General features: G+C 43.2%; 2 protein-coding genes and 1 long non-coding RNA gene across 25 annotated transcripts in view; 1 reads left to right on the top strand and 2 right to left on the bottom strand.

The window, feature by feature from the left end:
* Nucleotides 1–439: 439 nt before the first annotated feature.
* On the bottom strand, nt 440–13,819 carry GCNT4 (glucosaminyl (N-acetyl) transferase 4). Of its 9 annotated transcripts, none has more exons than XM_064403590.1 (3): nt 13,686–13,819; nt 12,412–12,490; nt 440–4,046 (listed from the first exon to the last, which is right to left on the bottom strand). In XM_064403590.1, the coding sequence occupies exons 2-3, from the start codon at nt 12,462–12,464 to the stop codon at nt 2,678–2,680; spliced, it is 1,422 nt and encodes a 473-aa protein (XP_064259660.1). In that variant the 5' UTR covers nt 12,465–12,490; nt 13,686–13,819; the 3' UTR covers nt 440–2,677. The 9 variants fall into 9 exon arrangements, with proteins under 9 accessions (XP_064259660.1, XP_064259661.1, XP_064259663.1 ...); XM_064403591.1 differs by lacking the exons at nt 12,412–12,490; nt 13,686–13,819 and adding exons at nt 5,500–5,544; nt 6,151–6,301; XM_064403593.1 differs by lacking the exons at nt 12,412–12,490; nt 13,686–13,819 and adding exons at nt 5,500–5,544; nt 6,099–6,250.
* On the top strand, nt 6,330–15,662 carry LOC135289757 (uncharacterized). 7 transcript variants are annotated; one of them, XR_010352480.1, is made up of 4 exons: nt 6,330–6,821; nt 7,331–7,428; nt 8,367–15,098; nt 15,243–15,661. It is a non-coding gene; the product is annotated as an uncharacterized LOC135289757 (long non-coding RNA). The 7 variants fall into 7 exon arrangements; XR_010352479.1 differs by having other exon boundaries at nt 8,037–15,098; XR_010352477.1 differs by having other exon boundaries at nt 6,330–11,506; nt 14,869–15,098; nt 15,243–15,662.
* Nucleotides 15,663–21,478: 5,816 nt separating this feature from the next.
* ANKRD31 (ankyrin repeat domain 31) overlaps nt 21,479–24,342 on the bottom strand; it is a 64,110-nt gene continuing 61,246 nt past the window's right edge. For all 9 annotated transcript variants that reach the window (XM_064405570.1, XM_064405571.1, XM_064405575.1 and 6 more), the window contains one exon: nt 21,479–23,029. In XM_064405570.1, the coding sequence (XP_064261640.1) occupies nt 22,878–23,029 (152 nt within the window). In that variant the 3' untranslated portion in view covers nt 21,479–22,877. The remainder of the gene's footprint in view (nt 23,030–24,342) is intronic.

The following is a 24,342-nucleotide window of genomic DNA, read 5'->3' as shown; positions in this document are numbered from 1 at the left end:
AAAATATTCCTCCTTCCTTAGAGATCTGCAAGAGTCTCAGGAAAACCCAAACAACCCAGCTCAAATTCAGTGTTGATCCTGTTGTGAGCAAGAGGCTGGACCAGAGGATCTTCCAGCCTCACCAATCCAACGACTGATTTTTGTGAACTGTTTTCTACAACCTTGGATGGCCTTTAAAGCCGCTTTCAGAACAGCAGAAACACCTTGAATTCATTGGAAAACCAGCATTTCCTAGAGCTGCAGCTGTGTCTGCACACCGCCCACCTCCTCATCCAGGAGACGCGGTGGCAGTGGCGGATGCTGCCTCACGCCGCGCCACATCCACCTCCGCTTCTCCGCCACCTTGGAACTACGAGGTGCCTTCTTCCAAACCAGTTAAATGACAGGCATCATTCAACCCAACCCAACCCAATTAAAATAGCACAAAGCTGCATGTTGATTAAAATTACACTTTTCAACGAAGTTTAATTTGCTGGTGGATTATTTTTATAAATCTATGGCAGATCAAACTACAATTAAACCAAAATGGGTATATGTGCACATACATACATACAGCCAGTTTAAATAAATACATTTCAAATATATCATTAAGCATTAATTTATATGTATAAAAGGCTGTAGCTTGGCCCTCTTGGATCCTAACATTCTCTTTTATTAACTTTTTTAGCACATGAGGACTCTATTTTATATGCAAGCACTAACATATGAATCTGTAAATACTATCAATATTTAATTTTCTACAAAGTATTTATAAATTACATCAAGTCAGGACAGTCTTGGGTAGACAGGGCATGTCACTGAAGTATTTAGTTTTAACACAGATGTTAAAAATAATCCCCATTTATTTCAGAAACAGTACATTTAAGAAATACTTAACCTGTGCAGCCACAGACTCCAGAAACAGTTTTGTGGACAATAAATTATCCATAAAATAAGTGAATACTAAATAATTAGTATTGTGCAACCAAACCCACAACACCCACAGGTTTCAAAGTGCTTAGCAAGACAATAGAAGATTATGGTTCCCATTCTACAATGGGAACAGCTGAAACAGAAAACTCAGGTGGCTTGTCTGAGATCTTACTAAAAATCAGTGTCACAAATGTGGAAAAATGCCTGAGAATCCTGACTCTCAAGCCAGTCTTGAGCCACGAATGACTTCGCCGTGACTAAATTTATAAACAAAATCTGAGACTAAAAAGCAGCTTGATTCTTTCTGCTCAAATAAGGAACAAAGATTTCTCATTGATATGAGATATGGTCATTACTAGAGCAATCTGTAGATTAGTACGACCAGACACAGATATCCCAAAGTCACTCGGGGGAAAGAACCCTTAATAAAGGACAGATGGCTAGAAAGAAGACAGTGACATGGAGAAAGCTAAACTCCGGGATCCACTGGAACCACCAAAACTGAACTTGTGGCAGGGCAGCACTCCAGAGAAACCCCCAAAATGCCAGTGGCATTTCTGAGTTGCAGGAGTTTCTGCAGAGACCCCTGCACTTGCAAACACTTCCCTCATGAAGGAGTGTGGGAAGCCCAGCCGCGAGAAGGCTCCTGAGCCACTTCACTGCTAGGAGGCCTGGCAGGGCCATGGCAAGCAGGGACTGGAGAACTCTTGCTCCACAGCTGAACCAGGGCCCGTTCAGGCACCTGTCAGCCTGGGATCATGGCAGTGCACACCCATGGGACTTGCACAGAAACACACTTCATTTCTGTAATACGGCTATTCTTATGATTACTGCTCAACTTTGTGTGTTCAACACTTCAACAAAGCACCACACTGCTGAATACCAACTGAAAATAGCTCTGTGTGTAGGGATACTGTCTCAAGAGCACTGGGATTTCACATAAAGCCATTCCTACAGGCAGAGATAGAAATGAAGACTGAACTCTTTTGGCACGAACACCTCCCCCAAGTGGCTGCAGAAACTGTCCTTAGGGCATGAATTTATACTGCCTTTGCAGAACACACAACTGTATGCACTCAATAGTGCACAACTGTTTAACCAACTTTCACTGTCTGTGAAACCAACAGTGTTGGCACAGCTTCTGATCACATGCTTTGTAGAAGGAAAAGCAACACCCAAGTTAGCTGGGAGAAGAGAATAATGGTACACACAATGCAGTATGTAGGGATCTTCTTTCCCTTATATCATCCAGTCATATTCACATTGCAAAGATCTGTGCAGCTCCCACAGATGAGAAGTGTGGAACTTCAGGTGAGGTCACATGGCTTATTTGGTGTTCATGCTGATCTCTTGGTTTTTTTTCTGTGAGATGGGCACTTGCAGTTTTCCTGAGGTAGCAGATACAGAGGTCTTCCCTTTATTCCTTTAATAAAAGCAAAAGTGAAGGAAAACAGGACAGGCAGACAGAAGTGCTGAAGTTTCTTATGAAAGATACAAACACACTTGAAGTAAAATACTCTGGGACACAGAGCACAAGAGCTTCCAAAAGCAAACTTCACCATCTCAGAATCACCCTGAAGACAATTACAGGTTTGATGTGGCAAAAGAGTTAATCAGCGAGAAATTACTTAAATAAATAGCCAGGCACTGGCTCTGCAGGGCCCTGGACGTTACATAGAATGGACATTTTCCTCACTGCCATCCTGCAGCAGGTCAAGGCAGCAGAACTGCAGGTGCTGTGCAAACAGCAGGGAACACAGTGCTGCTATGTCAAGGCATTCGTAGAACTTAAGTGCAGAAAGTGCTCATCAGACGACAAATGTACCCACTCCTTCTGTTGTTCTGTAACCTTTTCTGCCAAGCATTTTACCAGGACAGGATCTACTTTGGAGTCGATCTTGTTGGCGAACCAGTGTCCGTAATTCAGAAGCCATCTTAATTCTCCAGCCCCATAGATGCAGACACTGCGAAGGTGGGTACCAGTGCATGGAGGATACAAATAGTTTTCAAGATAATTCCATTTCACCAGACGAGTTTTGCTTTGTAAGTCTGTTACATCTTGGGATGATCTCGGAACTTCCCCAGGGACGCCGGGGACACGTACCAGAGTGGCCCAGAAATGTTCATCTGGAGAGTATGTGTCCCTTGACCACTCAAAAAAATCTTTTGCAAGTGAGCTTTCGAGGGTATATTGAATAAATTCTCGGCTTAAAACAAAATAGGCACTGCCTACAAATATCTCAATATCATGAGGTGGCGGATTCTTGGAAATGTTGGTTTTTACAGGCATCTGCATGTATTCATAAGGCACTTTCATAAGCTCATAGTGATAAGTAAATCGTTCTCTTTTGCTACTGCTTGGCTTTGAAGTTTCCAGCATGTTTCCTCCACCAAGTTTCTTCAGTTCAGCCACCAACTCAAAATTTGACTTCAAAGGGAAATCTTGGCCACACAAATTGATAGCATACTTCCAAGGAACGGGAGAGTCCATCAAATCAGACAAACAATTGAAATCTGCTTGCAGACGTGAAATATGTGCATAGTCCACTGTCTCCAATTTCGATGCAATGAAAATATTTGGAAAACATTTAGCAAGATTGTTCAAAGCAGATTTGAAACTTTTTGCTGCTTTTTGATCATAATGGATGCAGTAAATATTTTGACGACTGTACAACGAATGTATGAGCCTTTCTACCATTGCTGCATCTTTGTGAACAACCAAAGAATAGGCAATTGGAAAACTCTCCTCCTCTGCAGAAACAAGTTTTAGCTGGTATTTCCTAAGTGAATGATATACATGACAGTCACTTGTCATTGCTACAACATCTTCATCAGCTAAATCAACTATTTCTTTTCTTCTTATCTCTAAACTCTTCCCAATTTCATGAGGATCTTGTTCATATATAGACGAACAATTAATTTCATACTGGAACTCATTTCTAGAGTATGAATATCTGTTTCTGACATAAGAAGAAGTGCTCAAGAAGTGCTCAACTAAGTAAATGCCTTTCGAGGGAAAAAAGTGTCTTTCGACATGGAGGAGCTTCAGCAGTGCAATCAGCCACCCAGTAACACACAGAATCAAGATCTTCCTTCGTGAGGGGCATTTGTAGGACCACTTGTGTCTCTTCATTCTGCAAGAAAAAAAAGACATAGTTTTACTCTAAATCTGAAATCATCTCTGAAATAATCAGAGATGATTCCAACCTCAAAGAAAGATATGTGCACACCAGTCTGCCTACAGCATAAATACCACCTTATTAGGAAGGCGACTGGTAATCTCTGGTTTCTTCCTAATCATAATTCTAAAATTTCATTTCCCTGAATTAGCTAAGTGAAGGCAATAAACCACATGATTTCCAGTCAAATAAGAGTATCAGAACAGGACTCCCACAGTTTTTTTCCAAACATTTTTAAAATCTCTAATGAGCCACAAACTGAAGCACAGCAAACCGTGGATTGGCAAAGACATTACTGTCATTCATGTGAGTAGGAAGGATTGTATATTTTCCTGAGTAACTACAAGGCATTCAACAGGAGCAGCACAGGCATGTCTAGGAAGTCTGCAAAGAATGTGTGCCTAACAGTAGATATTAGTATTGTTTTTTTAAAAAGCATGAATCCGAAAGCTTTAGAATTCAAACACTGCATTCTCATTATCACAAACACTGGAGCTGGCTCATGAAGATGTTCAAGGGAAAATGAATTTCCTTCCTGTCATGTGCCAACAAGATCTTATAAGCCCAAAGTCTCCTGTCTCTCTTCAGATTCGTTCTGGAAAATACTTGTAACTTGCCCTGAAGACAGAGGTGGATAAAGACATAGCACTTTGATCCACTGGTGTGAATGTATAAAGAAGGTACCCTTCTGAAGGCAAAAGGGGTGGTAGCAGTAAGCAGTAGTGCATCCATCCTGCTCTGTGCCATGTGACACAACCTTGGATGTGACCACAAAAATACATGTGGCCCCTTTTTATATAGCATGTTATTTAATAAAATTCCTGTAGCACATTAACAACTGAGGTATTACCACAATAAAAGCTAAATACAGAGATCCTCTTCCACATAGCTTGGCTTTACTGGCTGAGTGTAATCAGCATTGTTACTATCCCCAAATTAAAATGAGACTAGAACCACATAACAAGTGCAGCAGTAAACTTAGCTCTACTTAGCTTAAAATAAACTCTACTTTGTTTTTAAATTGAACAGCTCCCAGTATTTTCTTTCAAACAGAAGTTATTTCAGGGTGCTTCCAGAGCCAATAAAATGGTGGGGCCAGCAAATGTGGCTCAGATGCCTGGACATCTCACATAGGTATGAAAATGAAATACTGAGATGTGCATTCAAATATACTGCAAGACTAACTTGGGCATCTTTAGCATTCCCTTTGATGTCAGGTCATGCAAGCTGTAGCTGCATTCAAATTGCAGCTTGTCAAAGCAGAGCTTTTTCATTTGTCTGTTCTCCCTGGACTTTGCCTTTCCCTGTGCCTCTTTGTCCCAAGTATTTTTATCCTAGGGCAACAGAAAGAAGGAAATGTTATCTCCTGGGTGTTGCCAGGTACAGACCAGGGTCAGCCAACACATACCTATTTCGTACAAAGTGCAGGTTTTAGAAACAGTCTCCAGGTATGCTAACAAAGAAAGAGAAAAAGCAGATCTCAGAGAATTATTGAATAGTTTGAGTTGGAAGGGACCTCAAAGATAATCTCCTTCCAAAATCCATGCCATGAGCAGGGAACCTTCCCCTAGGCCTCGAATAATTCCGGGGATGGGGAATCCACAACTTCTCTGGGCAATCTGTTGCAGTGCCTCATCATCCTCAAAATGAAGTGAGACATTCATATATCCCTATGAAGCCAAAAATCCCACGTTCCCCCACAGCAAGCAGGTGCTTTTCTTCATCTCTTCTTCAAATTAATCCCAGCCCAATGTCTAATCTAGGTTTCTCCTTTACCAACTTCCTTTATGTATCCGTGTTCTTGGAAAAAAAAATCACTTTTAAAAACTGCTCCTGACCAAAGGCAGGTTTTCAGCCATATGAAAAAAAGCCCTCTAGAGGGGAAAACAGGTAACCTGCCCTGGCTTTTTATTTTGGAGGGAGAAGATCTATGTGGTGTTGCCTTTCTGTGAAGCCCACCCCATGTCTCTGCCCAGTGTCTCCCTGGCTACCAAGGACAACACCTACCACCCCTGCCTGAACAGGGATTGCCTAAATCAAGGAGTGAATCATCTCTTACTCTCTCCTTCAAAAAGGCGAGTCTGGACAAACAAAAAGAAGGGAGAAAATCCAACACATTCCAAACTTCTCCCTAATCTCTCTATCTGTGTCAGCCCTGCCCAGCTTCTGCCCAGTGCCAAACATTCTGTTGCTATGAAACCAAACAAAGCCACAGAATCTTAGAATGTCCTGAGTTGGAAGGGGCCCACAAGAATCAGTGAACTACAACTCCTGGCCCAGCACAGGATACCCAAGAGTCATATCACGTGCCTGAGAGCATTGTCCACCTCTGGACCACGACAGTACTGAACTGTGCCAGGCTGGTGCTCTGTGACCCCTTCCCTGAGGGGCTTCTTCCAGTGCCCAGCCACACTGTGGGTGAAGACCCTTTTCCTTGTACTTAACTTAAACCTCCCCCAACAAAACTTCAGACTGCTCCCTTGGGTCCTGCCACTGTTCATCACAGAGAAGAGATCAGTGCCTGTCCACCTGTTTTACCTCACAAGGAAGCTGTAGGTCACTGGGAGACCTCCCCTCTATCTCCTCTGGGCTGAACAGACCAGGTGACCTCAGCTGCTCCTCATATGGCTTTGTCTCCATATCCTTCACCATCTTTGTGACCCTCCTCTTTTCCATTAGTTTTATGTCTTTCTTACACTGTGGCACCCAGAACTGCCCCCAGCACTCGAGGTGAGGCCACCCCAGTGCAGAGCAGAGCAGAGTAGGACAATCCCCTCCCTTTCCTGGCTGGTGATGCTGTCCCTGGTTCCCCCAGGACAGGGCTGGCCCGCCTGGCTGCTGACCATGTTCAACTTGCCATCAGCCAGGGCCCACTGGTCTACTTCCACAGGGCTGGTCTCCCAACCTTGTGCATCCTGGTCTGTCCATACTTCCAGGCTTGCCCTGTCCCAGGTGCAGAATCCAGCACCCGTTTTTGTTAAACTTCATATGATTGGTGATTGCCCAGCCTTCTAATTAGCTGAGATGTCTCTGCAGGGCTTCTTTGCCTTCAACAGCTCCTCCCAATTTAGTGTCCCAGTTTATATCTTTGAATTAATCTTGAGTTCTGTATCCAAGTAATTCGTGAAGATGTTGAGGAGCGCTGGCCCGAAGATGGAGCCCTGTGGAACTGCACTGGTGACAGGTCACCCGCCTGATGCCACCCCATCCACTGTAACCCTTTGTGTCTGACCCGTCAGCCAGCTGTGCCCCTACTGCATGGCATATCCAGAAGGATCCTGTGAGAGACAGTGTCAGAAGCTTTACAGAAATCAAAAAAGATCACATCATCATCAAGGTGAGCTACCTTGCCATGAAAGGTAATTAGCTTGTCAAGCAGGACCCTCCCCTTGTGTCATCATGCTGGCTATGACCAATGACCACATTTTCTCTCAGGGGTTTTTCAGTAACTCCCAGAATAATCTTCTCCTTAGTTTAACCAGGCACTGGAGTGAGACTGACAATACTGTAGTTATCAGGGTCATCCCTCTTGCCATGAAGGAATTCTTCCTCATATCCAACCTGAACCTGCCCTGGTGCATCTTAAGGCCATTTCTTATCCTGTTGCTCATTGCCTGGGAGAGGAGGCTGACCCCCACCTCGCTACAACCTTCTTTCAGATAGCTGTAGACAACAGTAAGGTCTCCCTCCCCCAAGCCTCCTCTTCTCCAGGCTAAAAAACTCCAGCTCCCTCAGTCACTCCTCATATGACTTACTTTCTAGACCCTTCCTCACCTTTGCTTCCCTTCTAAATAATTTATGAGTATAAAGTTAATTTCAGCAAAAACTTGGATTTCTTGATGAACAGTGGGAGACTGGGGGATTAAATCTCTTGGTATAGAAGGGCCACCACAACCTCATCAGGTTTTGAATCATCTGAAAAACTTCATATTTTACCACATGCAGACTCAAAGCCCTACTCAGACATAGAACCGCACCGTACATGCCATCATCTCCAGAGGAGCAGAATGAATGAACACAGCAGATGAGAACAGCAACTATTGCTGTCCAAAGCACCTATCTTGGGTAGCACTGACCAGATGCTAATTCTGGTTATCCTGCCCACAAAAACTTTTTCCTTAGGTGATGTCATACAATACACATGCAACTTTCCATCTTTTGTATCAAGATTTTATATTATGAGCTTGGCATTGACATCCTGCTTTGTTCTGTAAAATGTGTTACTTGTCTTTTCTACATGTATGAAGATTCCTGAGGTACATTTGCTCGTTCCAGGACTTAAGGAGGGCAGGAACCCCAGGTCTTCACCCAGTGTAAGACTTCTATCCAGAGCCTTCCCAGCTGACACAGCCCTTCTATGAACCTGGGCTCCCCGGGAAATCCTCTTCCCCTGCCTCTGCATCATCCTTTTAATAAACCTCACAGATTTTACCCTCTCCATGTTGGCCAAAAACAAACACATGAACTTATATCTGATTAATAGATCAGTTTATTATGTAAAGAAAAAAAAATCTGCATTTTCCTTATCACTAGCACTGTAATGCAAAAAAAAAATTAGTTATTAAAGTTGAGGAATTGTCTCTCCCTTCACAACTGCTCCTCACATTCAGAGAAGATGGATGAAAGTAAAGCATCCATCCCTCGAGACTAGCTACAGTTCAGCCTCACAAAGATCATGACCTCAACTGCAAGGACTACTATGTAAAATGTTTCTGAATTCATAAAGCCATGCCCACTGCTCAGGATTCAATCCCAAAATAAAAATGGGTGAAGTTGTCAGGAAAGGGAGGAAATCCTCTCCCCAGCTCCTCAGGCTTCACGTGGGAGGACTCTGACTTCAGGAGTGTGGTAGCTGGGAAGCGACCCAGCTAAAAGCTTCCAGTCATGAACCTCAGGCATTAATTGCAACTCTTCACATTGATAGGAAGGCTCTAAGTATGTCTTCTGTGATACTGAAGTTTAAAAATGTTAGGCAAGGGTAAGGTGTGCTGCTAACATCAGATGCAACCATGTTGGAAAACCCTGAACATGCTGCTCTCTTCACCATGTGAACAACTGAACAACTTTGCATTTCACTGGCACACCCAAAACACATGCACAATGCCTCAAGTCAATGTATGTCTTACAAACTCAATAGAAATACTTTCTGTTTCAGTGTTTTCTGTTTGAACTGAACTGAGTTCTAAAACAAATTCAGTTTTGAATGAGAACAAAGTATTACAGAGGACAACAATCCACCTTTTGGCTTGTTTTACAGATTAGGGTATTTTCATCAAAATTAGGATAAATTAGAACAATGTTTGCTTCTTCATTTGTATCTTTTAATAACTAAAAAAAATGTTCTTTTCTGTAAAAAATTGTAAAAGCATCAGTGGGACTTCTGGCCTCCAAGGCAGACCCTAAGAGGGAGTGATGATCTGCCTACCTAAAAAACTATTCTGTTTCACCTGAGTGCTCTGTAACTTTTTCTGCATTCTGATCTAAATACTCTGGCTAAGGCCACTGTGCACTATCACATATCAGGTATCAAGTTTACTGCAAAATTGAAGTTTCTGATTCCTATATTATTTAGTTTTTATTATTAATAGTTCCATAACATTGAATATCTAAGATGCTGTGGAAACAATACTAACCAGTGTAGGCAAGGTTTAAATTGGTTTTGAGTGTGCCCACCAGAGTTTTCTCTGTATTTACCAAATCAGTGAAAAGTGAACCTTATTAACTTTGCATCTTCTCAGTGCTATGCAGAGAAATTCTTGTGGTCCCGCTGGGGAACTGCATATCTAGGTAGCATTGGATACCTCATACCAGTCCAGCATATTTTTCCTGGAGGGAAGCAGACCACACATACAGAAAGGGGAGAGAAGCCTTATCCACCTCCCTGTAAACACACAGGGGGAAAAAATAGGAACTGCTGTTGTTTTTAATTGGAAGAAGAACGCAGCAGTCAGGTAAAACTGTACATTATGAGATGTGGTGGTTGAAATTGAAGAACCACCTGTGAGCACCATATATTAATTCATTGGGAATAAGATCTTTCACAAAACATACCTCTATTCCTTCAGGGTAAAATCATGTTTACACTATCACTCCTACTGAGAAACTGTATGCCATCATATGTTATTTCATAGAATTATAGAAACATGGAAATACATGGCTTGGAAGGGGACTTTTAAATGTCATCTAGTCCAACTCCCCCACCATGGGTAGGAACATTTCCACTAGACTGCTGGAGGTTGTCACATAACATCTAGTCATACTTAAATGTTAGGAAGCAGAACTTAATGTGGTGAAACTACCCAGACTACTCCTAGATTTGGCCTTGGAAAAACAAGCAGACAACTTCTTCTGCATCCTAGCTGCTCTACTATGCACATGAGACACACCTTGCCCAAACTAAGCATCTGATGCATGCTGCAGCTGGTGGAAAGAAAACAGGAACTGCAAAGGATCAACAAATCATGCCAAAACATGAACTGTGAGATGGGCTGGATGAAGCATCCCTGGAGAAGTCATGGTCACAACAAAGAGAAGCCAGGAAAAAGCCCAGCTTTTGCACTGTAACTGCCAGCTCTGCCAACCCTGCTTGCACAGCCTTGCTGCTGTCCAATGTGAGGAATTCCATGGGTAGCAGTATCGCACACAACCTTGATCCTCTGCCAGGAATACCCCAGCAGCTCCTCCAGCCCAGAGTGGTACTCAGATGCAACAGAGAAAAGCCAGGAAGCTTCTCTAGCCAGCACAAGTGTGAGTTCACTCAGAGAACCAAGATCCTGCTCTGGCTGACCCCCAATGGCTCATATACACCAGCGCTACAGCAGCTTCTTTGAGGACACCCCTCTGCAAATGTTTAAGGAGGTATTTGAGAGCTCAGAGGAATGGAGAGGTGCTGCTGTCCATTCAGCAGCACAAAGAAACCAGCAGGCTTTGGGCTCACACTGTGTCTCTGAAAACGCGTCTTCACTTTAATAAGACTCTAATAGTATTATGGAGACCTGGTTCCTGTGAGAGACCAGGGCATTACTGCCACTCCTCACACTATTATTTTTGCTTTTTTCACAACCTCAATGTACCCAGACTCCCAGACTGTGCAACTTTGTGATGCCAACGTCATTCTTGCAGAGGAGTCTGTGGCTCCCTTCACCCTGAGCAGGAATAAATTACCAGCTGTCACATTCCTCTTGCTCGGGATGGCAAGTCTCACCTGCTGTCCACACAGTGCAGAGGTGTTCCCAGTTTGTCCAGTTTGTATCCAGAGCACATTGAATTAGAAGCTTCTGAACTACCTTGTTTAAGAAAATACAGATTTTTTTCAACTCCCCAGCATTCCATTCCCTTTCCTCCTTGTCTTTTCTGATACAGACTGTGCTGCATTAAACTCAAGAGCTTCAGTGATTCAAAGTAGAAGCTTCCAGGTAAATCTACAATGCCCACAAGCTCCCTGGATGTTGCCTGCTGGTTGGAGCCATTATGAATCATCCAGGTCCATCACAGGAAGCACAGAGCCTGGTGGCACTAAGATATCAGATGTACCTCCAGGTAGAAGGATAAACTCCTGCTTTGAAGGTTGGGTTTTGTTCAGGAAAAAAAGAAGGGATCTCTGCTCAAAGAGAGCTGACACCATGGAGAGGGAAAGGCATCCCTTTGGTATTGGAAGCAACTGGCTTAGCAGCAGGCATGCAGGCAGGACTACCTGAGGAAGTCCTGTTACCTGTCTGCCTGTAATAACCAATGCATCACAACTTTCCTGAGGAAAACAAGGTATGTATCAATGCCCACTGGCCCCTGCCCTCTGCCAGTCCTTCCTGAAGGACCTCCTCAGTAGGCAAGTAAAAATCCAATCTCAACCCCCAGCTACATTGAGCTACAGAAAACAAAAGCCAGGATCTCTCCTAATGCACAGCATTATCACATTTATAAAGCTTCTTTTCTACTTAAGCAATACCAATCAAAGAGGTCTGTGACTTTCCACAGATGCCACAAATCACTTCTGGTGCCACACAAGACAGCCAGTTTGTGGGAACCACCTCTTGTCTTTCGTCCCATTTGCTTGGGACTGGTTTGCCCAGAGCACAGACTGACAAGACATGTTGACTGCTACTAGAATAGGGATTCTTGGAAACTTCAGGCTGCAAGCAGGCAGCGCTCTCTCCTCAGTGGATCTGAAATACATGGGGCTTGCTATGAAAGCGCTGCCAGGCCGCCTGCTTCTCTGCTTGCCACAGAGCAAGAGTTAAGTGAAAAGGTCAAGATTGAGTGCAAGTCTGTGGAAGAAGATGAAAGAGGGAGAACAGTTGTAGGGGAATAGGAGTGCTTTTACCCCAACATGTGATTCTTTCTTGCATGAAGGAACCCTTCTGATATGTACAGCATGAATCAAACTTCTTGCTGTCACCTAGGTTAAAAAAAAATAAAGTGAATAGGTGCTGAGAAGAGCAGGAGTAGCAGAATAGAGGTTGGGAAATTACAAAAAAGCCCAACAGAGAGAGGGATTGAAAAGGGCAAGTACTTTCATGTAGGTAGCATTAACAACAACAACAAAAATCAGAGTAGCAGAACAAGTGATTTCTCTAACCTGTTGCACGCCCATCACTCAAAGGCAGCTGAAGCAGAACCAGTGTCTACACCTTTCCTTGGAAACCAGGTCACAGCCTATTTCAGCAGCTAACACCATTACTACATAAAGCAGGAACTTAAAGATGGAACAATTACCTCTCCTGGAAGTAAAAACACTTCAGGAAAGTTCCCCCTGATAAAACACCTCTGTTTGTTTAAAACACACCTGCTCACACAGCAATGCAAACTTGGTGGTTTGCATGACCAACCCTGTGCAAAAATTTAGTTAGCTCCTCCTGGTTTTCCCTGTGGTCTATACAAATCAAGTCTGGGCCTTGATAGGTCTGGGAAAGACAGAGGGGATGATGTTCCTGGGAAAGTAGGGAAGAGGAAAAGTAATTGTGTACTTTCCTAAGCTATTTATTTTAATTTTTTGTAAAGTATCTGTCTGAATTAAACTTTTAACACTACTTAACTATTCAGTGCTGCTAACTGGAAAAGCTAATTTATTAATGTGCTTTTTTTTTTACTGCTGTTAGCTGGTTATTTCCATTGCAAAATTATCTATTGACAGGGATCATGGGATTTCTGTAGGAGTACATTTTATTGTCATTAAATCTCAATAAGTTGATTCTATCAAGTTTGTCTGAGTTTCCACCCACTTGCTCTGCACTGGAGCCTCAGCCTGTGCCCCTCCAACACAGTTACACTTAGCACCAGCCTCATTCTGCACATCTCACCCCCTTGTTTTGGCTTGCCTGAATAAGTTAGATTACTTACTTTTCACTACATTTTCTCTGAATGATGGACAACTAAAGAGCTAAGTAACTTCAATTACTTAAACACTTAATTGCAAGACATGGAAAAATATGTCATCATTTTTAGAAGTAATTAGATTATAAACCTGCCAATTTTAAGACTGTGAAGACTTAAACCAGCAGAGTGTCCCAATGAAAAACAGTAAGAAATTACTACAATTTAGCACAGTGTGGTTTTTGCTTCTGGAAGCAGAAAGACAGGTTTTTGCCACATACCTAGGAAACACAGCAAAGATCTGGCAGTTGTGGATATCACACGCAACTTTGTCCCAGTACTGATCACGAGGACTGTTTCTTGCACAGGATCTGTATTTCCCAGCAGAACTTCCTGTGCAGACAGTAAGTTGCTTTGCTTGTCTGTTTGCCACTCAGTTCCAGCTCTCTGTAGGCGCTTTAGAAAAGGCTGGATTCTCCTTTCCAGTTGCCTCCAGTGGCAATCCTCGCAGTTTCAGGAAAATATATCAATTTCAGCACATTCACGTCCCAGAGATCTGTCAAGGTAAAGAAAATCAATGTCTCAGCTCTTGGCCAGGAAAAGAGGCAACCAACTTCTGCAGGATCATGCAAGCAGCACAAGAGAGAACATAATTCCTCTGCAACCCCAACTAATCTGAACTGCTTTACACGAAACTTTGCAGAAACTTTTCATGAAAGCTCTTTTGCTGAAGGCCTGAAAAGTCTCTCAGCAAATCCCTTGGTACATCCCATACTACTGTGTCATGCCAGTCAGAGGATTTGCAGCGCTCTTAAAGCAAGAAAGTGTTAAGAAGGCATAGAGATAGTCAGTCAAAATTCCTAAGCCTGATGCTTATACATTGAGAATTTCAATTTTCTGACTTTGTGACATGGGGGGTATCCGTGCTTGCCAAGCACATGGAGTACTATAAAGGCAGGAGTCAAGAAAACAAATAAACAAAATCCCACTAACAAATACATACTCCAACAGAGTTTAGTCCCTTCTAATTTGTGGCAATCTAGCATTTAACAGCTTTTTTCCACCTCATATGGGAGTTTAAAGCAACAGTACTACAGTGGAGAGAGGGTTAACCTTTAAACTATAGAATAACATAAAAATTAGACCCAAAGGGACAGAATTTGTGTTCATTGGCAAGGAGAAGCACTGTAAAAGAGGGTGGAAATTTCCTGTTAGACAGGGAAGCAGGAGAAACTGCACAGCACTGCAGAAAAACTCCCATTAACAGCTCAAAATATTTCTCCATTTCCTTCCCCCCACCACCAAGCTGCCTGCAGACTCTAGTCTGCAAACCCCCACTGTAAATCACACTCTTTAAGTCATTTCCCCCCCTCCCACAAAGTCACACCTTGTCACATCAGTAAGACCACATCAAAGAGAGCTGCAGACATACCTCCAGGACTTTGCTGTGTTCTCTTCCCCTCTTTAGGGTGCTCTGTCCCAGGAGATCAATATGTGTACAGCCAGCTTGGTGGGCAAACCCAGTCCTGGTGTCTGCTCCATCCTGCCACTGCCTGCAGCCCCCACCAGCATCAGTGCTTCACGTGCGTTTGAAGTCGGACATACAGAAGTAGTGGGATGACACTGTTTCTTGCACAAATTACAAAAGAAAATTGTAAAATGTTAGCTGGAAAAAAGTGAACATGGAGACTTGGTATGGTAAGTCCCAGGGGTGGCTATGGCTGCAGCTCTGAACTCATAAGCCTCTGCTTTTTTGCAGGTTAGTTGGGAAGGTTTTATTGTTATTAAGCTGTGGAAGGCATTATCTGTATAAGAAGCATATATTTTTGTTTACTCACATAGCATTTCTAAGCACCAAGAAGACAGGGAGAAAGGAACACCATAAAAAGAACAGATCACATCAAAGCAACCTAATTTCCTTCTCCAGCAAAGTAAAGACAACTTGGGGAGAGGCAGGAAAGCACCGGGACACGAGGAGTCTGTCAGAAGACACACCAAGTTTAAGACGCATGTAACACTTCAGGTACCAAGACTCCAGGTGTCAGAAGCCTTGCTCCCTCCACAAATAAAACAGCTCTGACACTAAGCTAAGGCCAGGAGTTTGGGCTACTGTTATGAGACCCACATGACACTCATGACACTTCCTGAAATTCTCTTTAGATATGATGACCTGCGTTGCAAGTTCACCTATACATAAGTACTTTGAATGGTATACAAAGTCTCCGTATAATAAAGAAAAGAAATAAAGAAATAAATTTCTGGGCTTTTATACCTAACTTTTCTGTGTGTGATGCTTACAAAGAAATTTGAGGAACTAAACACTGTACTATTTGTGTATACCACAAACAACTATCATGGTATTTTCCCTCGAGGAAAGCACTGCAGCAGTATTCCTAAGGCACATGTAGCATTGGCCTCCTCTCCATCCACATTTTGACCAAAATACACACACCAGCCTCCTCTTCATCACCAGTCTCCCAGATGATACAGGATTATAAACTGCACTTTTGTGACTGAAGCAGGCTGAGTGTCATAAGCCCCAAAGAGGTTCTGGGTGTCACAGATTCAAGGGCTCCTGCAGTCCTGCCTTAGCTCATTATCCCCAGCACTGTGAAATTATACAGAAATAACATATCCAGATTCCTTAATATGGACTATTAATACTTAATATTGGCAGCCTCTGTTTGTATAAGATGCAATGTGGCAAGCCAGTAGCTGGGTCACTCTTTTCTGTATGATGGGAGGGTACTGTGGCCAATTATATAATGTGTTATAAATTGATTTTTAAAAAGTTAAGAAAATGGGACATTTTCCATGAGACAAAAGCTCCCAGCACATGCAAAACTGAAAAAGGTCTGCAGACAGCTATGCATCTTTTGAGTAAAATTTAGGATGCTGACTTGTCCCTGCCTGGAAATCAAGCATGCAGAAAGACCTCCCCCAGCAAACAACAATGCCCCACAAAAACACACACGGGCCAACTGCACTCCGCAGTCAATCCAGGAAAAGATCTTTGATTGGCAGCAGGGAATCCTGCTAGCTTCTTGATCCCCCAGACAAGCCATGCAGCCGTGATAATACAACAGGGCCTGCTGCAGGAGGATGGGTGGATCTCTGACAGGCTGGTAGCGACCCCATCACCTGCCTTTATCTGGGTGTGGGGCAATCAAAGACCTCCTCTTTCTTCACAGCTGTCTCTCTTGTACTAAAAGCAGACTGACCTCTGCCTCACACTTGGCCACATCGCAAACCCTGGTGAAGCCTTCTTGGAGTGTTTCAGGGAGACGTCTGATGAGGCTTGACTTTTTGACAATTACGCAAAATGTACTCCCTTGCTGGATTCAGCACCCCACTGTTTATGTTGCAGAAATGAGCTTTTTATGACTCATCTGGTACATTTCTTAGTTCCTTTATCAATATTTCTTGGAAGACCTCAAAAGCTGGAGTCACTATATGACTCCTGATGACTCTGTAGCTGTAACTGCTACGTAAATGCTTTAAGCTTAATTCCTCTGAACTTACCTGGACTTATTTCAGACAGTCTCCTGCCAGTCAGCAAGGCATTTATAGGATGGTCACAGCCAGCCTGTTGACTGACTAGAAGAATTTGCACATAAAATACCATGCATAGTACAGGTTATGAACCACAAAACCTACAGAACCTGGTGCACACGCAGTTTTCAGTGTGTCCCTTTCTTGGGGGTCTGAATACCCAGTGTAATAACACACAGAGGTGGTGCCAACCCAAGAAACTGAAACTTGAATGTACTCCTTATCACCATTACTGCTTTTCACAAAGTTATAATACTTACAAATTACTAATTTATACTATACATATGTCAAAATGCATTAGCCAGGTTTGCTGGTAATCTTTAAATGCCTTTACAGCTGGGCAGCATACACAAAAATACATGAGAACTGGGCCAAAACCCACCACTATCAGATGCATAAAACCAGAAACCACAGTTGTACAAATACTGTAGCATTTCACTTCCCTTTCTACGACCATTTCAGAAAAGCTATGTGCATGAAAGAACAATCACATCATATCCATGGAGGCCATCCAGCCCAACATGTTGTCTCATAGTAGTCAAAAGCTGACGCTTGGAAACAGGAGAAAGAACAAATATTCTTTTAACACCTCCACATTTCCAGATCCATTTCCTTACAGCTTAGAAGTTTTCAAAGACAGGTTACAAATGCTGCTTTCTTACGAAATTTCCATTCTTTCATCCAGTCATTTTTGGACCTGCATAAGCTTTCTGACTCGCAGAGACTAGGGAGTGTGGGGGTGCAGCGCAACACGCCACAGCTCACTTGAGCATAGTGTAAAAACCCACTGTCTTGTACTTGTTTTCAATCTTCTGCCTCCCAGTGTCACTCGACTGTTGCAATTCCCTTGCTGAAAGAAGCAAGCAGCTCTTTCCTGTTAATCACCTCCACTTCAGTAGCAAGTTTATCTACCATCTCTGCCCCTCAGCTGTTTCTCTCACAAGCAACCAAACGCAAAAGGATTACTACTAAGGAAATTTATTTATGCAAAAAGGCTACTATTAAGGAAATATGCCTATCTCAAAATGAAATAGGTTGGATTAGATATTATATCCATATCAGATATGGATTAGATATTTGGAATGAGTCAGAGGATGTTCAGTAGAGCAGATCCTCAGGTGGGACACAGTGCAAGTCCCCCGTAAGGTCTTCTTTTTCTAAGCCTTATTCTGGTATTAGTAAATCTGTTCACCCAATAATAAGGGACAAAATGCTACTATCTGTCTTCGAGAAAAAAAGAAGTTCTGACCGGTTCTTGATATTGTTACTTTCTGTTTCTTTACAAGGAAAAAGAACCTCTTTCCATATTAAAGAAATGACTAAGTGCACTTGGCACATTTGAACACAGCTGCATGAACGTTCTGAACAATTTACCGGGAAACGAAAAAATGCCAACATCACAGCAACCCCGATTCCTCTTACCAAACCTGACTTTGAGTTGGTGTAACTGTTGATTCTGGAGAGAAGGTTACGAGGCTACGACATCTGGGTGCACCGCCTGCCAGCCGGGCTGCGGGCAGGTGTGTGCCCCGGCTCCGGACACCCGCACCCTGTTCCTGAGACGCAAAATCCCACCCTAACTAACTTTTAAGACAAACAGCACCTTCTTACCGGAGCTCTCCCGCAGCACGGGCACCGACCCTCCTCCTCGTGCTCCGGCCGCCTGCAGCGCCGCGCCCGGCCCGGCCCGGCGCTCTGTGCCCCGCGCAGCGCCGCCCGCTGCGCTCCCGCGGAGTCGCACAGTGCCGCCCTTTCCTCCTTCTCCTCCCAAACTCCGCCGCCACGGCCGAGCATCCAAATTTGCGGCTACAGCGAAGCCGCCGGGAGGAGGACGGGAGCTGCTGCCCGCTCCGCGAAGTTAGGGCTTGGCTCGGCGGGCCGGACCTCCCGCTGCCGCTGTCCCGGGACGTGCCCGCCGGTCGCGCACTCACCCGAGCGGATCGCGGCCGTCCCGGGCCGGCGCCCTGCTCGGTCGAAGGGGCGCTCTCGTGTGCACGGGGCCTGTGATGTGTGTGCGGCACAGCATTTTCCTCCATGACGTGGAGGAAAAAAGAAGGGCAGCCGCCCGCCCCGAAACCTGGCGGGCAGGACGAGGAGGACGAGTGGGAGGTGACGGTGAGGTCTCCGCCAGCACCTGGGAGCGGGAGGAACCCGCCGCCTCCACGCCGCCCCTCCGGCAAAACGCGGCACCGACTTCCCCACGACTGCCCCTCGGGGGCGGAGCGGCCGAGGAGCTTCCCAAACACTACAGCCGGCTCGACCGGGCGGCAAGACAGGGCTAGGGCAGGGCTGGGGACGAGTCCCGGCCCAGGCTTCTTGTCCTCGTCTCGGCTGCCGCGGGAGCGCACAGCCGTGCAGAGGCTGCTGCGGTCCCGGGCGGGCGGGCACGAGGCGCGGCAATAGCTGCAGCTCTGAATAAGCTGCACCCTGGCATTAAGCCTCTGCTTTATAGCAGGTTGGTTGGGGACGTTTTAATATTTTTATTTAGCAGTGAAATAACCTGCCGCTGCACTGGAAGACTGCAGCTCCCCAGCCACTTCCAGCTTAAGGCTGGTGTTTTAAGATCAGGCCAAGCTGTTGGCTCTGCTCGCAGAGAGCCTCGGGCCCTTGGTGCACCGGCTCGGTGAGAAATGTGGAAGACGCCACAGCACCGGAGAGCATCTGTCTGCTGCTGTAGCGCTGACCCTGCAGCGGAGTACCGCTGTGACAGCTCGGCTTAAGGCTGGTAATTGCATAAGCCACTGTGACCAAGTTATATGTAACTGGTGTTTGAGCTCTCACCACAGAAATGCGTAAGTGAAATCAAAAGGACACAGATGCTGGAAAACTCACCTGTAGGTTACTCTGCAACACCAGTATTGGTGTAAATGGTAAAACCTCCTGCCACAGACAAAGCCAAAGCTTTGTTTTTAAAAAAAAACACCCCAACAAGAAACCCCACATCCATAACTCAGAAAGACATAGACACAAAAATCACATAAAAAGTTATTTGAATCCTGTTCTGAAGTCCCATTCCTTAGAAATGTTTTACTCCCTCCTGTGTCCTTGATATGGCCAGTAACTTAGCACTTCAAATGTCAGATCACCCCATAATTTCCTACCCATCTAGTTAACTAACTACTGGTGATAAGAATAAAGGGCCCAAGTCTCATGTAGGCAGTTGCTCAAGCTATTGATCTGAACAGAGTATTTTCCTCCAGTTTAGTATTAAGCTTTGAAGACCAGGAAAAAAAGTCTTTGTGTCATCATGACAAAACACTTGCCAAATTCAACTGTTTCAAGAATTTATCCAAACTCCTATGGCAACATTATTCATCCTTCTCCCTCCCCCTTAGCTGCATTTCCACCATCAAAAACCCAAGCAGTATTGCCTTAGAGTACGGTAAATACCTTTCCCAAGGCTGGCTTTCATTCCCATTATTCTCTTCCCTGACCTGTTCCGCTTTGCCTGGCAAGAAGGTGCAATGTTTTGTGTTGATCCTCTGCTTAAAATGACTTTAGCTCTCTCTGCACCTGCCTTTACTTTCTTCCTCTTCTTCACATGTTTCCCTTGCTCACAGAGCTTCATGACCTCTGACCTGTGTTACTCAGGAGGTCACACTGGCTCCTGCTGGCCTTAAAATCTACGGATCTTGTGTTATATTGTCTGCCTCCTGCTTATCTTCCTCCTCACTCATTCTTTTATTTTGATTCTTGCATTCTTCCTTACTGGTATTAATCTCCCCAGATTTTTTTTTTTAAATTCCATGTCAGCAAAAAATAAATAATTCTGCAGAAATATGAATCTGAATTTTTGGCTTTTTGCATCACCTTTTTCTCCTTTTATTCTCCATGTGAATATTAACAGCAGTCAGAATGCCAGGACTTTTGTCTTAATATTTGCATTTTAGATCCTTTTTTACTTTATCCTGCACCACATGAAGTAAGTGCAAATTCACAGCCTAGGAGTAGAGAAGAGGTCTACTAAATAAAAGAACTGAATCATGAAAGCAGCTGGGAGGGTGACCTGCCACTTATGAGTAGAAGCTTTGTTACTCTGCTGCAGTTAGCATCACTAACAGCTGCCCATCTTTCACCAGTGACAACCACTTATATTTTTATGCAAAAGTATACTTAAAAAGCATAAATTTAAACTGGGAAAACATGATGGTTTTAAGTTTTTTCTCTCTTAATGGATCTTTACATTAAGATCAAAGGATTCCAGCAGGGAGATTAGAGAATATTCAGTTTTAAGATCTGGGGAGCAGAATCCTACATTTGTTAGTCATATTAAGCCATATGTTGACAAGCTAATGCCTTTCTCAAGATGCTTATATAAAACTGAAAAACTGAAAAAAGCTTCAGTAGTATATTACTTTTACATGCAGCATCTATAAGAGACAGTGGTTTTCATGTAGCACTTTGCATTTTTACCTCTTTGCTCAGCTTGCTCATTCAATTTTCTATCACTGTATCTTAGGACTGCCTTAGGTCATGTAATCACATTAATATAATAAACCAAAATAGTGCTGTCAAATTCTCCCAGGTTTTGTACATTAATTTTATTAGACATCTTGCAACAAAGAAAAAATGTACAAACAAACATAATTCAGAGGTCATTTTAACAGTCAAATACCTTTTACTTTTCAGTGAAAGCACAGTATTTGAATGAGCACTTCCTTTGAAACAATATGCCTTCAGGTTTGTTTTGCTGCTGCAGTTGTGAGAACACTCCATTTTCTTTCTTTGTGAAACTGACTTTACAAAATACCTGTCACTCAGCAGCTTTTACCTTTTCTGACTTCCAGGCCACTGGCATTTCTTTATTCTTACAGCGCATCAGGCTATGATTGCTCATGCATTCTAGGGCATAGTACTAGCTCCCTGCACATCAGAACCCTCTCACTTTCCTAAACCAACTTCTGTTTAAGACACTAATCAGATCTTTGCAGAAGAGCTCTTCACACTCCAATAGCTTGCTGACATTAAGTATTAACAGGAGATACTTCCCATCCTATTCACTGGAGTTAGGAGTAGCAGGTACTATTATTATTCCATCTCTTCTTACAATCCAAAGAAAGAAAGAGCAAGAATATCAACTGAATGCAGATAACTCTCTTAACAGTCAAGTCTGTTACAAATATGCTGCTAAAGCAGATTCAAACATTGTAAAATTTAATCAAACAGAAATTCCCCAGAGATTGGGATGAATATCTAAGATGCTGTTACCTGGAAAAATTCATGTTCCACAAACAGGCTAATTGCATTTCCTGTCATATGCCAGCACGTTTTCTGTCTATCAGAGAGATTTGGCTCAAACATGAATGGAATTTTCTTGAGCACTTCCAATACCTAAGATTCCTCTTTTTACCTCTCTGAGCACCTGCCCCCCTTCTCAAATGTTTTTATATATATATGCATGCCACATAATGCAAAGCTGCTGATGATTTTCAAGGCTGCTTATCTTGAATTTTTGCCTAACTTAACAGTTTATGTTACTATACAAACACGCCTTGCCATTTCTGATAGCACATGCTCAGCCACAGCAGTTTCAGGTTTAGCTGTAAGAAGTGACTGTGAGTGTTGCTGCCTGTCTGTTTCTGTCCTGCCCCATCAAGCATGGGCAGTTACTTTGATCTTAAATAAAAACTTAAAAGTTCACACCAAGTAATCAACCTGGAATATATTTCACAATGCGTATCAGTGTCTAAGTCCTATCTACTTCCCCATTCCTTAATCTTGCAGTGCAAGAGTAAACATTGACAGTTATCTTTGCCTGCTACTAAGTACTTCCCTGTTCCTCACTTACCCAAACAAACTTTCTATCATACCATGTGCTGGACAAATGATTAATCAAAATGACAGCAGCAAAATACTTAGTTCTAAAGCTCAAATGTTTACTTTTAAATGATGGCAAAGACAAATGTATTAGCATTCAAGAAGTCTTTAGAATCCAAAATCTTTGCATTCTTTATAGAAACTCCAGTGCTTTTCCATTGCAGAGCACGGTAGAAACTCCTCTTTATGCGCCATTACTATCTCATGGAATTGAAGAAAATGTGTCAGGCTTTCCATAGAGTTGAACTGGACAGAAGAGCCTGTTGAAAATGAATGCAAATAATTACAGAGTGTAAATTAGATTAGTGGAAAGCAATCACTGGCACTATTACCTAAATAGATGATTGCAGTTTGTCAGAATCTTGCAAGTCTTAGTGATCCTTAAGAATCTGTAATGTACCCTAGGAATCTTGTGGGGTAAGACTTGTGATACCTTACCAGTATGTCTCACTCAGACCCAGACTTCAATGAGACAAGGGCCACACCACACCTCCTGGTGCCTAGCCTAGGAAGCTAGCCATCCCAGACATTTCCCATTATATAATAGAAAAATGCAGCTGTTCTTCAGTACTGCTTGAATTTCATGTATTATGTCTAAAAGGAGGCATGTTCAATGTACTTCCCCAAAATAAGGAATCTCTCTCAAAAAGAATGCCCGTCCTGAAACAACTTTATAAAAAGGAAGTGGAGACATGTACAGAAGAAATTGCATGACTCAACTACAGGCATTTTCAATATTTGAGTATCTGCTGGACTGAATTAACTATTGCAATGCATAAATTTGAAGTACTTTTGTCAGTACAGGAGAAGCTGAACTTTTCTCACTGTTAAAAATCAGTAACAAAGTAACATTGTAAAGATCCACCAGTAAGAAATATTGATTCATAACACCACAGATTCCAAAAGGCACTTGGAATTTCAGATTTCAGAGTTACTTGCTTTCATACATCTTTCATCCCCACTTTCTCCCTTCAGTATCCTTGCACAAAGTAACACAGCTTCTGAGCTGCCACAACCAGCCCAACACAGAAAACTGCCAGTGAGGGCAGAACTGTCACACATAGCAGATGGTGTCAGGAGAGATAACTCTCATGAAAGTGGAGATGGTTTCTGTTTAAAAAAAAACCAACAAAAACCAACAACAAAACCAAAATAATAAACCACAACAAAATATTGTGTCCAAACAACATTCAAGTATCCTCAAGAAGCAAACCAGGATACATATTTCAGGATTATTAGATCAGTCAAGACAAATCCTTGTCAAAAGGCAGAAAAAACAGGTTTGCAGTGACATCAGTTGGCCATTTAGCTTGTACTTATTACTGGGCTATCATATGCCATCCCAAGAGTCTTTCTTTGTTACCACCACTTTTCATTTCTGTCACCTACACTGATTCTAAGAAGAAAAATATACTCACTGAATGGACAACATCAGTGGGGCCAGTGCTAAAACAAACAGTGCTATATGCAGCTGTTAGACCTTTTAATTCCATGTCTTGGTGACCATTTCCCTGCCATTTCCTGGGTTCCAGGAGCCCATCACCCAAAGCCAGCAAAGTAGCAAATCGCTACT

The sequence above is a fragment of the Passer domesticus genome, chromosome Z (assembly GCF_036417665.1).
Source record: "Passer domesticus isolate bPasDom1 chromosome Z, bPasDom1.hap1, whole genome shotgun sequence".
In the NCBI taxonomy this organism is placed as follows: Eukaryota; Metazoa; Chordata; class Aves; order Passeriformes; family Passeridae; genus Passer; species Passer domesticus.
The sequence above is the reverse complement of the archived record's forward strand: the minus strand, read 5'-3'. Positions and strand labels throughout refer to the sequence as shown.